The sequence below is a fragment of the Arvicola amphibius genome, chromosome 12 (assembly GCF_903992535.2).
Source record: "Arvicola amphibius chromosome 12, mArvAmp1.2, whole genome shotgun sequence".
In the NCBI taxonomy this organism is placed as follows: domain Eukaryota; kingdom Metazoa; phylum Chordata; class Mammalia; order Rodentia; family Cricetidae; genus Arvicola; species Arvicola amphibius.
In genome coordinates, this window is record NC_052058.2 from 91836364 (window position 1) to 91852614 (window position 16251).

The following is a 16251-nucleotide window of genomic DNA, read 5'->3' on the forward strand; positions in this document are numbered from 1 at the left end:
GTTACCAAGTTCCCATTTAATGATCCTAGATAACACAGTTAAATATTGTGGGGATAATCACTGTTTTTTACAGCTTCAACTGTGTTATAAGGTCCGGATTCCTACCAGTGCTTCTAACCATTCCTTGGACATGGCTCGGCCCTGGACAGCACTCTTCCTGAGCGCTGTCCTCCTGAGTCTTTCATGCCAGGGGACTGACCTGGAACCCGACAGAAATTTTATTTCAGCCGCTGGTCCTCTGACAAATGACTTAGTGCTTAACCTGAGCCATCCGCTGGGAACCCAGGGCTCCGGTTTTGGACCTGGTAGCAAGGACTTCTCTGTCTGCCAGCGGCCATTGCCCTCTTTGCTGCCACAGTACTTGAGCAGTCTTCGTGCCAGTCAGGTCACCCATTACAAAGTACTTCTATCATGGGCACAGCTTCTCCCAACGGGAAGCCCCAAGAATCCAGACCAGGAAGCGGTGCGGTGCTACCGACAACTCCTGCAGTCCCTGAAGGCTGCCCAGCTTCAGCCCATGGTGGTCCTGGGCCACCAGACGCCACCCACCCGTGGCACCATCCAGAGAGACAGGGACTTTGCTGACCTCTTTGCCGACTATGCCACGTTCGCCTTCCAGTCCTTTGGGGACCTTGTTGAGATCTGGTTCACCTTCAGCGACTTGGAGAAAGTGATCATGGATCTTGCTCCCCAGGGTTCGAAAGCGTCTGCTCTGCAAACCCTCAGCAATGCCCACAGGAAAGCCTTTGAAGTTTACCACAGAGAGTTCTCTTCTCAGGGTGAGTACACACGGACATGGTGGCCCGGCAGCAGCCCTCACCACCCTCCTCTGTTTGCTTCTTAGGCAGGAACTGATGTCTCTCCCATCTCTGCCCTTCCAAGAGACCCCAGATCTCAGCATTGGTGAGAATCTGTTCCCAAAGGGGACAAAGTTATAAACACACAGCATTTGTCTGAAACACCTTTTCTCTTCCTTTGAGATAGTGTCTCTTGTAGTCCAAGCTGGCTCACTGTGAGGTCAGAAGATAAGTTTGAACCTCGGATCCTCCCAAATTCACATCCCGAGTTCCAAGATGACAGACACCCCACCACAACCAGTTTTATGCAGGGCTGGGGCTTGTGCATGCCAGGCAAGCGCTCTAACCACTGAGCCATTTCCTAAGCTCCTGAAAATTGTGTGTCTGTCTGTGCGTGTGTGATTATGCTTTTATTTTAGATATGTGAGTGTTTTATCCACATTGGTCTGAGCACCATGTGCATGCCTGTGCCCTCAGATCTCCTGGAACTGGAGTTACAGATGGTTTGAGTTGCCATGTAGGTGCCAGCAATCAGGCCAGGGACCTCTGGAAGAGCAGCCTGTGCTCTTAATGCTGAGCCATCTCTCCAGCCCTTGAAAACTATCTTCTAGACCCTTCCTCAGGGTCAAGTCTGTGCAACTGTCTTTCTCTGCCCTTCCTTGAAGAGAAGTTTATAAAGTCAGGATTCCTTCCACGTTCTTCTAACGGCTCCTTGAACCTGGAGTTGCCTTGGATAGAGAGTGCTGTCCTGAGTCTCTACAAGGAGACCCAACTGTGGTTCCCCTTCTCTTATGGAAACAAGCATATACCTTTTAGTTGGAGCTTACAGTGCATCAAGCGAGGCAAAGATAAATAACACACCGATGCGTAATGAGAAGGCTGTGATTTGTAAATGTACAATGGAGACTATAGCTAAAACCTTGCCCACGAGAGGCAAGTGCTCTACAACTGTACTGACTTATTTTTCCTAGGAGCACAGTATATCGCAGCGACTTGTGCTGTGTGTACATCCTGCCACCTTCTGATCATTCATTTTGATACGGCCTTCAAATTGAAATTAGCCAGGTGTGGTGGTGCACACCTGTAAATCTAGCGCTTGAAAGACTGGGTGTGAGGATTGTAGGTTCAAAGTCAGCCTGGAGTGAAGATCTCTATCAGTTCAAGACCAGCCAGTGCTACATAGTGACATCCCCATCCCCACAAATAAGAAAAGAGAGAAAACATGAAGCCAGTGTTTTAAAATAGTGGCATTCTTTAAGACCTCAAAGCATAATGCTGTTTACACCATTGCTACAATGTTGCCATTCTATCCTATTCTGTCAATTTTAAATGATGTAATTTTTGTTATACATCGTGTGAATATAAGAAGTAAACTCTTAGCTAGTCATAGTGCCTAAGCCTTTAATTCAAGTACTTGCAGGCAGGGGCAGGTGGACCTCTGTGAGTTCAAGACCAGTCTGGTCACATTCTGGGAATATGTCTTGGTGGAAAAAACAAAACAAACCCCCAAAATTAACCAATAAAAACTAAAAAGAATCTGACTTTTTCTGTTAAAAGTTTAAAAACTAGGTGGGTTATTGTAGTAAGAGGCCGTCAGTTAGTCCCTGGCTGCTCGGCCCCAAAATAACCACACAGAAATTGTATTAATCAAATCACCTCTTGGCCCAGTAGCTCTAGCTTCTTATTGGCTAACTCTTACATATAAATTTACCCCATCTCCATTAATCTGTGTATCGCCATATAGCTGTGGCTTCCTGGGTAAAGTTCCAGCGTCTTTCTCTGGAAGGGCTACATGGCTTCTCCCTGATTCTGCCTCCTTTCTTCCAACATTCAGTTTAGTTTTCCCTGCCTAGCTGTACTCTACCCTATCCCAGGCCTAAGACAGTTTCTTTATTAGCCATTGGTATTCATAGCATACAGAGGGGAATACCACATTAGGTTATGGTGATGTAAACCTTTAATCTTGTACTGAGGAAGCAGAGGCAGGTGGATATCTGAATTCAAGGGTCTACAGAATGAGTTCCAGGACAGCTAGGGATACACAGAGAATCCCCGTCTCAAAAAACAATCATACAGAAAAGAAAAAAGAAAAAAACTTAAATGAGCACTATAGTTGAGTGCTTGCGTAGCAGAGTGCTTGCCATGTGTGCAGGAAGCCCTGGGTTCCAATTCCTGCGTTGCATGAACTGGGCATAGTGACACAAGTCTGTAAGCCAAGCACCGGGAAGGTGGAAGAAGGATGACCAGAAGTTCAAGGTCTTCTTGGGAGCTGAAGGCAGAAGGATCAGTTCAAGGTCATCCTTGTCCACTTAGAAATTTGGAGGTCAGCCTGGACTACATGAAACCCTGTCTCCAGAAAGGCAGTGGAAGTCAGGGTAGTTGAGAGATGGCTCCTGACTGGCTAAGAGTTATTGCTGTCTTCCAGAGAATCAGAGATTAGTTCTCAGCACCCACATCAAGTGGCTCACAACCACCTGTAATTTGAGCTCCAGGGTATCTTTCTTCTGGCCTCTGTGGACATTTATATATGCATTGCATATGATCACATAGACATAGAAATATCCACATAAATAAAAACAACTATGTATTCTTAAAAGGGTTGTTATGTTCCTGGGCACATCTGTATCTTTCCCCTTGACTCTAAATCTGAAGATGGGTCCTGACATTAGCTTTCTTTTTCTTTTTACTTTTTCCTAAATTTCATATATTAGTTGTGTATGTGAATCAGGTTTTTTCATCTGAGTGTATGTATATACTTAGTAAATAGATTTCATGGCCTATTTTTGTTAGTTTGGTTTTGATTTTTTTATTTGGTTTGGTTTAGGTTACCAAGATAGGGCTTCTCTCTGTAGCCCTGACTGGCCTGTAAACTCACTCTGAAGACTGTGCTGGCCTCAAACTCAGAGCTACCCCGTCTCTGCCTTGCAAGTGCCGTGGTTAAGGGTGTGCACCACCCCCACCCAGCAGCTCTGTGTTTCCTACCCTTGTTCTCCAGGCAGTTGTGGTGCACACACAAGCTTGAGAGCGGTCACCGAGCTGCAGGAGAGCTAAACAAAACAAGTGCACACATCAGTATTTCCTGTGCTTCCCCATCAAGGCACAGTCGCTGCAAGGAGGACAAAGACACAGCAGGTTCCAGGGAGCACCCTGACTTTGGATTTTGTTTGTGTTAGGTGACAGCTCTGTTCCTCATTGTCCAGAGATGTAGCTGGGGTTATAGCCGAGATGACCTCAGGCTTCTGATCCTGCTTGCTTCTCCTTCTCAAGTGCTGGGATCACAGGCATGTGCCACCATGCCAGGTTATGCTGTGCTGCTATCAGTCCCTGGGCTTGTCAATCAATCAATCCCTGGGTTTGGTCCAAGCTCTCTACCAGCTGAGCTGCATCCTCAGCCTGGAGCACCTTGTCTTTAAATAGAGTTTGGAAAAGCGTTCTCTTGTCACCTTAGGATAATTCTTTTTATGTTTACTTTTCCAAGTGCTCTGTATGTGGGTCTTGATTCGTACACAACTGTCTCTTAGCCAGGCATGGTGACACACAAGTTTATACAAGCACTTGGGGTCAGATGCCGGCAGATCTCTGTGAATTCAAGGCCAGCTGACTTCCAGGACATCCAGGATCATACAGTGATCCAAATAAAAACCAACCTAGTCTCTTAGTGAGATATTGTATTTTTAGCCACTTTGTTTTCTGGAGTCTGTCAGTTGCTAAAGAGAAGTCATGGTCCTGATCTATCCCTTCAGAAGCTCAGCCCTCCCTCAACTACTGCTCTTTCCTGTTTGGTTCCAGGAGGGAGGCTCTCTGTGGTCCTGAAGGCTGAAGATATTCCCGAGCTCCTGTTATCCCCATCCTCGGCTGCACTCACCAAGGTAGATACGTCATCTGTAATGCGTAGGGTGAAATGTGATTGTGTTTATTTATTCTGAGATGAGGCCGGTGTAAGAGAAAAAGAGCTCGAGGCTGCTCAGCGACAGTGGCACAGGTGTTTAGTCAACCTGAGAAGGGCTGCCACCAGAGAAGACCAGACTGAACTTCCTCCACGGCCTAGGGTTTTTATCAGGGATGGGGAGGAGGGTTGGTCAAAGGGCAGAGGGTGGGTTTGGCCAGGGTTGCTGTTAATCTAGGACATACAGGAATGCTACTTGTGTTGCCATTATGACATTGACTTAGGGAAATTGGAACTGTTAGTCTCTTGAGTGGGGCAGGACTGGGGTTTTCCTTAGGCTATGATTAACCACAGAGGATGGCAGAAGCAGGGGGATCTCTGTGAGCCTGAGGCCAACCTGGGCTACTAGTGAGTTGCAGGCCTAGGAGAGATACATACTGAGACTCTGTGTCAAATAAAACAAAACAAGTACACTTCTGGGACCCATTGGTCTACACAACCCACAGAAAGAACATTGAGAGATAGTAATTTCTTAAAATATATGTTTATATACTTCTGGGACCCAATTGGCCTACACATACCCACAGAGAGAACACTGAGAGATAGTAATTTATTAAAATATATGTTTACATACTTCTGGGAGCTGAAGAGATGGCTCAGTGCTTAAAAGCACTGGCTGCTCTTTTCCAGAGGATCCAGGTTCAATTCCCAGCACCCACTCGATGGCTCACAACCTTCTGTAACTTCTAGTTGTAGGGAACCAGCGCCCTCTTCTGGCCCCCTTATCTCCTTGCTCATGATGTATAGAAAAGAAAATAAATAAGGTTTATAAACAAAATATTCTTCTTAGAGTACCACCCTGATTTATATCGTCTGTGATTTTTAAAATTTTGAACAGGGCTTCACTCTGTAAGCCAGGCTGACCTTGAACTCTTGGTCTCTGGCTCCTGTTTCTGAGGTCTGGCTTACAGGCGTGCAGCACCGTGTGTGACTTTACCATATTCTACTGTCAAATGGTCTCACTAAGTAGCCCAAGCTGACCTCAGATATGGTCAATCGTCTGTCTCAGCCTCCAGCTGCTAAAGGGTCTAGGTGACCCCACCATTTCCTCCAGTAACTGTTATTTATTTACTCACTCCTTTATTTGCTTATTCATTTTGTTTTTGAGAAAGGGCCACATGTATCTCAGGCTAGCCTAAGTCACTGTCTAGCTGAGGATGACCTTGAACTCCTGATCTTCCTGCCTCTACCCCCAAGTTCTGGGTGATAGGCATGAACCACCATGCCTGGTTTCCATCATGCTAGGGTGGAACCCAGGCCTTTGTGCATGCTAGGCAAATATCCCTACTGGACCACATTCCCAGCCCAGGGTCTCTACTGGTGGAAGCTAATAGTTGCCAGTGGGGAAAGAGCACCTCAGGAGAGAGGGGAGCCCAGATAAGAGCCTCCTATTGGGGTACACTCTTTTTTTTGAGATGCCCTGGTTGTCCTGGACTCACTCTGCAGTCCAGGTTGTCCCCGACTCAGAACTCAGAGATCAACCTTCCTCTGCCGCCTGAATGCTGGGATTAAAGCCTTGTCCCATCGTCCTGGCATTGGAAGACACTGTTGTGTGGGTGTTAACAGTAGTTAGAAATATGCTAGAAATAATGGGACAGGACAGGAGGGAAAACAGGGAAGGCAGGGATGATGTAAGGGTAGGAAGCCAGCACCAGCATTAGATAGACACTGGGCAAAGCAGGGAGTCCAGAGCCAGAGAGAGGCACACACTGCTCAGGCCCATTGAAGGCCCTGGGGTTTGCACTTCTCAGAAGGAACCCAGACACTGTCCTGGGTTTACCCCTGAGCTTTGCAGAGGGTGAAATACCAGTTCAAAGGCTGTTGCTGGACAAGGATTTTTATGATCAGCCCTTTGGTCTCTCGATAGCAATTATTACTCTGTAAATTAATTTCAATGGCATCTAGTCAGCAAGAGATTTGTTTATCTAGAACCGTATCATATGTAGTTTTCAATTTCCTGAGCTGGCAGATGTGGAATCTGTTAGACACCAGGGATCATTTTCTAGGAAGGCATTGGGGAGCCAGTGAGGGTTGGGCACTGGGGCACTGGACCAGGATACGTGGCTCCCAGTTGGTACCTGAGCTGTGAAACAGCTGACCTGTTGGAGGGAAGGGCAGTTATCAGCTTGTGAGATTCCAGTCGAAAGAAAAATAGAGTGACCAGTCAGGATTGTGGAGGCAGGTGTGTGTGTGTGTGTGTGTGCCAGTGCACGTGTGTGTGAATTACACTGCTGTATTCTCATGCTTAGATCCTGAATTTAAAGTTCTTCAAGCGTATGTGATGAGGGGACCCAGTGATGCATGGACGCTTGAAAGAAACCCACACTGGCTCAGAGATTATAAATAGTTACTTATTCAGGGGTAAACTCACAAATCAGAATTCTCTGCGTGAACGGTGGACAGAGATCCAGTCCTGCAATCCAACAATCTGAATGAGCCGCTGGCAAAAAGGAAGGAAAATAAAAAGGGGCGTGTGCAGGTTCTGCATTCGTGTATATAGCATAAGAGGCCACGCCCCAGTAGGTGGGTAACCACAAGCTACAAGCCTTCCTACAGCACATATGTAAACCACAGACCAGGTAGAATCCTGTCTTTTCTATTATGATTGTTTTTCTCTGTGTGTGCATGTGTGCACTAGCTAATGTATTACATGTGTGTGCATGTGTGCACTAGCTAATGTATTACATGTGTGTGCATGTGTACACTAGCTAATGTATTACATGTGTGTGCAGATGCACTAACTAATGTATTACATATGTGTGCAGATGCACTAACCTGCTCATCTGTGAGTGTGTGTCCAGGTGCTTGTGAAGACCAGAGGCCAACACTAGGTGTCTGTTGGGGGCTGTGGACCCAGACCCCGAATTTCCTTTAAACAAACTGTTATGCTTGCAGCTGCTCTGAGCAAAACAACTTGTTTTTCCTGTTTGCAGCTACTCTGAGCATGAGACCCTCAGGAATTCCTGATGAAGGGGAGTGGTTTCTGGTGGGTTTGGCTGGGGCGTGGATATCAGTTAAGGAACCATATATAAGCGGCTCTGGTACACAGTAAAGGAAGCGATCTTATTTCAAGGATGACCAGTGTCTCTGTCTTTGTGTCTTTGTGTGTTTAAATCTCCAGGCCCTTGGCCCGCTTGGGAATGGTCCTGTAGTGCAGGGTCCACACTACAGGCATAGTACGGTAGTACATGTAGTAGTATGGACGGTACAGGCGTCTTCTTCTGTCACTTTTTACCCCTCCCCTTTTGGGGAGACAGGGTCTCAGTCTCCCTCTGAATGGGAGCTCACTGATTTGACTGACCGGTCAGTGAACCCCCAGGACCCACCCATCTCCATCCCCCAGTGTTCAGGTTAAAGACACACTCTCGGCTGAACATGGTAACACATGTTTTTAGTCTCACTACTTGGGAGACAGATGCAGGCAGATCTAGGAGTTCAAGGCCAACCTGGCCTACAAGTGAATTCTAGGCCAGCCAAAGGATGCTAAGGGAAAAACCAGCAACAAAACCAATGAGACGTGCTTGTGGATACTCGGGGGTACTGGGCATCAGAAAGCATGGGAAGAACTCACTGAATGAGCCCATTCTCCAGCCCCCTCCTTCCTTTCTTTTTTTTCTTTTAAAGACAGGGTTTCTCTGTGTAGCCCTGGTTGTAAGGAACTTACTGTGCAGACCAGGGTGCCCTCAAGCTCAGATATCTGCTGCTTCTGTCTCCTGAGGGCTGGGATTAAGCCTCCTGGCCTTCCCTTCTCTTTGTTTTTGTTTTGTTTTGTTTTTGGAGGCAGGACCTCTTTGTGTAGCTTTGGAGATCGTCCTGGAACTCTGTAAACCAGGCTGCCATCAAACTCATAGATCCACCTGCATCTGCCTCCCAACTGTTGTGATTAAAAGTGTGTCACCACTGCATGACTGTCCTTGATTTTTTAAAAATTCATTACATTTTTATTTTGTGTGTGGTATGGTGTATGTGTTTGTTATTTGTTGTGTGTGTCTGTTTGTGTGTGTATGTGGTGTGGTGTACATGTGTTATTTGTTGTATGTGTGTGCTATGTGTGTGTGTATTGTATGTGTGTGGTGTTTATCTGTGTGTCTGTATGTAGGCATGCACATCCTATGGCACTTATGTGGAGAGCAGAGGGAAATTTGGGGAGTCTCAGTTCTACCCTCATGTGTGATGGGGTGAACTCAGGTCATCAGAGTTGAGGGCAGACACCTATGGCTGCTAGGTTCCATCACTCTACTCTTCCTCCTCCTCTTCATCAAGACAAGATCTCATGTTGCACAAGCTGGCCTTGAACTCACGAGGTAGCCAAGGATGAGCATGCTGGAGTAGAGACAGGCACCACCATGCCCTGTTAATGCAGTGCTGGTGACAAACCCAGGGCCTCAGACACGCTCAGCAAGCGTTCTTCCTAGTGAGCTACATGCTCAGTGAGCTGCAGTCCCTAGCTAGACCATGGTTTAGAGAGCACGGGTGATCAGGGCTGTGTAGCTTGTTTTTCTGCTAGTAGAACTGCTCAAGCCAGGCTTGACTGGGGTGGACTTCAAGCTGTGGCCTGAAATTAAAACCAAACCCCAGACCCATGAGGGTTCCCAGATATCACAAAGGTCAGGGGAGGGGGATCCCTGGGGGAAGCTCCAGACCCCGATTCCCTCCCTTCGTGCTCCTCCATTTGCTGGCACCGCACACCCAGCACACACATTTTCACACTTACTAGTTCACCACACTCACGCTCCTGCTGTATTCACGTGCACACTCATCCACAGTCATGGGGGAACCAGCACACTTCTGAGGAGGCCTTGTTCTCATGCTTTATCTCCCTGTTTCTAGGACTCGGTTGACTTCCTCTCTCTCGATTTGACTTCTACATGTCAAAGTATGGCAACTCTACCACAGAAGCTGAGTGACCTGCAGGTAATGTGAGGGCTTTTCCATCGTGATGGCAAGTGGCAAAGGTTCTGGACAGCCTATCAGAAATGTGACATTTGCCTAAGGCATGGACTGAGCCTTCCCTAACAGCCTGACCCGCCAAGCTGCAGCTTCGGACATTCCCACTTAAAGAGACCATCGGGATGTGGGTTTCTGTGGGCTCTCTGTAGCTGGATGTGGGTTCCCTGTGGGCAGTCCCTGGGTGTGCTCTGTGGCTCAGTTAGTAGACTGCTTTCCTTACAGGAGCAAAGCCCTGAGTTCATCCCCAGCACAGCATAAAACAGTGTAGTAAAGCTTGCTTTAATCCCAGCACTCGGGAGGTAGAGGCAGGAGGATCAGGAGTAGGAAGTCATTGTGCACTAAACAATGAGGTCAAGGCCAACCTAGGCTACGTGAGACCCTGTTTGAGAGAGAGGAATGGAGAAGAGAGAACAGCTGCCATGTGAAAGGGTCTGTGCAGAGGCCCCAAACCACCACCAATAAAACTACTGTAAAGCGAAGTCAACCATACCAGCCTGAAGATAATTTCCCATGACAGGGAAGATGCTGGAAAACAATAGAGGGAGAGAGAGAAAGATCGTGAGAGGCAGAGCATCAGCAAGTTTGCTGTGAGATTGTGTCTCCCAGTAACAGCAGAAGCTACAGCCATAGAGTGTCACCAACATGATGGAGGACAGCCCAGGAAGCCTCAGCTCTGCACAGAGAACTACAGGGGACAGTAGCGCTGAGAGCGGGACAGGGGCTCCTCCCAGGGAAGAGCAGACCAGTGGGCTGTCCAGTGCAAATGGTCAGCCCGAAAACACACATACAAATAACAGTATACGGACTGAACAGGTTATGGCTAGGAATGTATGTGTATAAACACACGTACAAATACTCCTACACAAGCAATAAGAATGGACGAAAAAGGAACGCGTGAATTTGAAAAACAGGAGGGAGAAGTACATTTGGAGGGTTTGGGGGGAAGAAAGAAAAGCAAGAAATGTTGCAATTAAATGACACTCTCAAAAACAAAAGGAACAGAGGGAAATCAGCCACAGGAGCTGAGATCTCACAGTGACAGCGCCTCTGACTTTTGAGAACAATTTGTGTGTTTGTTTCAGTGTGACTGTGCATGTTTGTGTTAATGCAGTGCCTCCTGCTGGGAGGGAGAGGTATTGCCTGGGTGCACAGAGTCTGGAAGATGGCATCACATCCCTCATAGCTGGAGAGACAGGCATTTGTGGGAGGCTTGCTTCTTACACAGGACCTGAACTCATGATTTTGCAGTGGGTGCTCTTAACCACCAAGTCATCTCTGTAGATGCTTGCTTGACTTTTTATTACAGAAAGTTTGAAACAAATCCAAAGAAGAAAGGAAAGTATAGGAATTCCTGTGAAGACATGGCTATCTTGTTCTGCCGTAGCCAACTTGTTTACCTGTCCGTGTATTCTTCTTTCTAAAGTTTATATACTGAAACTGGTTTTCAGGTAGCCCAGGCTGGTCTTCTGTGGCTAAGTTTGCACTTATGATTCTCCTGCCTCCTAGTCTTGAGTGCGGATATTGGATACCTGCCCCACCATGCCTGGTTTATGTAGCATTGAGGATGGAGCCAGGGCTTTGTGCATTCTAGACACACACTCTCCAGCCAAAGTACATTCTCAACGTCACAAAGCAGAGTATTTTTTCAGCAAACCATGAAGACTCATGATCATGGTGATGCGGCCTCTTGGTTAAACATTTTAGGAAGTGCAGGCTCCTACACAAGCAGAAACCTTGCTCTCGACCCTAATCTTCTTGCTGGCGTATGAAGGGCTCCGTCTAAAATGAGCTGCTGTGGTTATCACTTCATTTAGGAAGGGCTGGTGGCCGATGGTCACTGACTAGTGTCGCTCTCCAGAGTCCAAGTCTCTGCCCTCAGTAGGTGGGGTGACTCGAGGTTGTTTCCAGAAGGTGAGCACGTAGCGTCTCCCCTGTTCCCATCACTGAAGGCACCCTTGTTGGTCTTTACCTTTTCTAGAACGTTGAGCCCAAAATGAAGGTTTTCATCTATACCCTAAAACTTCAGGATTGCCCATCCACAGGGAAGAGCCCCTCCTCATTGCTCTTCAGCCTGCTTGAAGGTGAGTGGACCAACAACATGTGGCAGGTGTTGAGTGGCGTTTGTTACACTGGCATGTTGGGGAGCAATCCTGACTTTGGGGGTTCTCATGAGGGAGGGGCCTAGGGAAATGGCTGAACTGAGAGCCTACCAGGTGAGGCTAAAGTCCCATCACTCCTTGGCAGTGAGCTCCTCATGTTCGGGGACACCGAGTGGTCCCGTATAGATGCCAAGGGTGCCCAAAAGGACATGTTCCTGACTCAGGTGTGAACTGTCAGCATGGAAACAGCCTGTGTTCCCCTGTTCTGAGCAATCCTGGGGGCATCTAAGATGCTGAAAACCTCTGGTGTAGGACCTTCTGGTCTAGATGTCACTGTGTAGTCCTGCCAGGCCTTAAACTCAATTTTAGTCTACATGGTGCATGTGTGTGTGCACGTCTGTGTCTGTGTGTGTTAGTCTCTGTGTGTACATATTGGTGCAGGTGCCTGAGGAGAACAGAAGAGGCTGTTGGATCCTCTGGAAATGGAGTTACTCACAAGCAGTTGTGAGCCACCTGCAGTGGGTGCTGGGAACTGAACTCGGGTCTTCTAGAACAGTTTGCTCCTAATCCAAAGTCATCTCTCTTATCCCATGCCAGGCTTTTTGTGTGGTTCTGAAGGTTGAGCTAATTCCTCATGTTTACCCAGAAGGCACCTTACCAATTAACTCCCTAGCCTTCTTTTTAAAAAATTTCACAAGAAAGTGGCAGTGGCAGACACTTTCAATCCTAGTACTCAGAAGGCAGAGGTAGGCAAATCTCTGAGTTCAAAGCCATTCATCTCTAAGAGCTACATCGTGAAATCCTATCTCCAAAAAAAAAAAAAAAAAAAAAAAAAAAAAAAAAAAAAAAAAAAAAGCCTGAAAGGAGGTAAGAACATGTTCCTAGGACCAAGACTCAAGGGTGGGTCCAGCTAGCTTCTGAAGTTTTTGAGTCACTGATATTCACCCTGAAATATGAGGGCCAACATTCTAGCTCTAAGCAGACCAGACACATCCATGGTATCTTCAGAAGGGCTTAGCATTGTCACTTGGGTTAGAGTGGTTTTAAAATAAGGTAAACTACAGATTCAAGTTTGTGCTCCAGCTCCACACACAGTTAACACACTGCTTTTCTTACAGCCATAAATAAAGACCAAGTACAGACTGTTGGGTTCGACATCAGTGCATTCCTGAGCTGTTCATCCAGTTCTGAGGAGAGGTAATGCTGGCTTGTGCCGTTAACAAGAAGTAACGGTTACTATGGGTTCTGTTGTGTACATGGGCAATCTCTGGGGACCTTTGTCCTTGTGTTTTGGTTTTGTTTGATGTGTGTGCACGCATGCAGGATCCTGAGTGAGTATGTAGGTGCACCACCTGCCTGAGTGAGCCCACAGAGGTCAGAATGTCAGAATGACAGATCCCTTGGAACTGGAATTCCCATGTGAATGCTGGGAGCTAAACCCAGGTCTCCTGCATCAGCAGTAATTGGTCTTAACTGCGGAGCATCTCACCAGTCCTGACTTTGCCTCCTGGGACAGCAAACAGGTCACAGTCATTTAGGAGATGAGGGGTGGAGGCTCAGAGGGAGGGAGGCTGGAGTAGCAGTAGCTCGTGGAGATGTGCCTGGGCCCACACAGTCCGGCGTCCTCACTGTCGGAGTCTCCTAGGTCTGCATATTTAGCAGAGCTGAGATGAGGGTACTGGGGAAGTGTGCACATATGTGGCAGAGAAAGCAGGTTATGGGGCCAGCTACATGGGTCATGGGGAAAGGCACCTGTGCCCAAGTCTCCGCACATGCCGTGTGCACACCCCACACACAGAGTCTCTGAATGAATGAATGAATGAATGAATGAATGACTCTGGTGCCTCAGAGGATAAAGGCCCTTGCCTGTGTCCTAGTTGGCTTTCTGTTGCTCTGAGAAAACAGTGGCCACAGCAACTTGGGGAGGACAGAGCTCATTTCATCTTACAGTTTACAGTCCTCCAAGATGGGCATCAGGGCAGGAACTCGAGGCAGAGTTGAAGCTGAGGCCATGGGGGAATGAATGCTGCCTGCTTGTTTGCTTTCTATGGCTTGCTCAGCCCATTTCTCTTTTCAAGATTTCTTACTTTATGCATTTGTCTGGTTTGTCTGCATGTATGCACATCAGAGGAGGCACCGCATTGCTTGGAACTACAGTTATAGACATTGCTGAGTCAACATGTGGGCGCTAGGATTTGAACTCACAACCTCTGGGAACGCACCCAGTGCTCTCAAGCTCTGAGCTATCCTATCTCTCCAGCTCCCATTCTGCTTTCCTGTATAACTCGGGACAACCTACCCAGGGGTTGTTCTACCTACAGTTGGCTTGGCCCTCTCACACCCATCATTACATAAGGAAGATGCCCACAGACTGTGTACAATCCAGTCAGACATAAACATTTTCTCAGTCAAGGTTTCCTCTTCTCAGATGACTCCAGCTTGGTGTCAGGTTAACAAAAACTGAGCAGCTCACCAGGCAAGCATTGTGACCTGAGTTCGATCCCCAGGTCCCATGTAAGTGCAGAGGAAGAGAACAGACTCCATGAAGTTGTCCATATATAAAAACCACAGCAATAAATAATGATAGTTAAAAGGTAAATAAACATAGTAATTTTATTGAAGAGAAGAGAAAAGAGAGAGCAGTTTAGGTGTAGACCAGAGCAGCCTGCTGAAGCTTCATAAGGTAAATTCCTGAGCCCAGTTCTTCAGTGTGAGATGGGAACACCTTCTCTGAAGCACAACACCGACAGGAAGCCAGTGCAGAGCCTGCTCCAAGGGATCCTTATTTTTAAAAGTTCTCAGATCAAATGGGCTGGAGAGGTGATTCAGTCTGTCAAGTGCTTTCTCTAAGCACGGGGGCCTGAGCAGAGAACAAGCATAAAAAGCCAAGTATGGTGGGAATGTTTCATACACAGTGCTGGAATCAGAGATGGCCTTCTTCCTCCTGACCCTCCTCCTCCTGGGCCTCCTCCTCATTCTGCCCCATCTTTGTCTTCTTTCTTCCTCTCTCTTCCTTTTCTTTCTTTCTTCCTTTCTTCATTTTTCATTCTTTTTCTTCCTTCCTCCTTTCCTTTTTTCTTTCTTTCATTTTTTCTCTTCTTCATCTCTTTCTCCTAACTGTCCTATTCCTCCTGATCCTAGTTCCCTTTCTGCTCCTCCTTTACTTTCTTTGTGATTTCTTTCTTTCTTTCTTTCTTTCTTTCTTTCTTTCTTTCTTTCTTTTCTTTGTTTCTTTATTTCTCTCTCTCTTTCTTTCTTTCTCTTTCTCTGTCTCTCTTCCTTGCATTTTCTTCTCTTCCTCCTCATCCTTTTTTCTTCCCCTTGTTCTTCTCCTTTCTTCTCCTTTCCCTTTTTCTCATTCTCCTTAGGGTTTCACTGTGTAGCCCTGGCTGGCCTGGAACTCACTCTGTGCACCAGGCTGGCCTCACATTAACAGACATCTGTCCGCATCTGCCTCCTGAGTGCTGAGATTAAGGGCATGAGCCTCCATGCCCCACCCTGTGGGGAATTTGTAACTCAGTCATTAATTGTGTCCCTTGATGTCTCTCTACCCCACAGCCCATCTTGTTCCCTAACCGACAGCCTGGCCTTTCAGACTGAGCAGGAGCAGGAGACAGCAGTTGTGCCCTCTTCCCGAGTCTCAGCCTACCAGAGAGTCTGGGCAGCCTTTGCTAACCAGTCTAGGGCAGAAAGGGATGCCTTCCTGCAAGATGTGTTCCCAGAAGGATTCCTCTGGGGCGTGTCTACGGGAGCCTTTAGTGTGGAAGGAGCCTGGGCAGAAGGCAGCAGAGGGCCGAGCATCTGGGACCGCTACAGTGACCTGAACGCTGCCAAGGGCCAAGCGACAGCAAAGGTGGCCAGTGACAGTTACCACAAACCAGCCTCCGATGTGGCCCTGCTCCGAGGCCTCAGGGCTGGGGTGTACAAATTCTCCATCTCCTGGTCCCGGCTGTTCCCCACTGGGCAGAAGAGCAGCCCCAACCTGCAAGGTGTCGCCTACTACAACAGACTGATAGACAGCCTGCTGGACTCCCACATCGAGCCCATGGCGACGCTGTTCCACTGGGACCTGCCCCAGGCCCTGCAGGATCAAGGCGGGTGGCAGAACGAGAGTGTGGTGGAGGCCTTCCTGGACTATGCAGCCTTCTGCTTCTCCACTTTTGGGGACCGTGTGAAGCTGTGGGTGACCTTCCACGAGCCATGGGTGATAAGCTATGCAGGCTATGGCACTGGGCAGCACCCACCAGGCATCTCTGACCCGGGAGTGGCTTCTTTTAAGGTACTTCCTCCCATCCCTCAACTCCTGTCAATCAGAAGACACATCAGGCTGTGGTCTCCCAGCACAGGAAAGAAGAACAGAGAGGGAAGGATAAGCACGTGTTGTTAGTGTTGTCTCGTACACCCAGGCTGATACTGAACTCCTATAACTGAGGATGTCCTTGAACTCCTGACTCTTGCT

The 16251-nt window shown here is 47.6% G+C and overlaps 1 protein-coding gene across 1 annotated transcript in view; it reads left to right on the top strand.

The window, feature by feature from the left end:
- Positions 1–130: 130 nt before the first annotated feature.
- LOC119827830 (lactase-phlorizin hydrolase-like) overlaps positions 131–16251 on the top strand; it is a 35717-nt gene continuing 19596 nt past the window's right edge. The window contains exons 1-6 of the mRNA XM_038349746.1: positions 131–779; positions 4587–4666; positions 9574–9657; positions 11672–11774; positions 12911–12989; positions 15351–16071. Coding sequence (XP_038205674.1) covers positions 131–779; positions 4587–4666; positions 9574–9657; positions 11672–11774; positions 12911–12989; positions 15351–16071 — 1716 coding nt within the window. The remainder of the gene's footprint in view (positions 780–4586; positions 4667–9573; positions 9658–11671; positions 11775–12910; positions 12990–15350; positions 16072–16251) is intronic.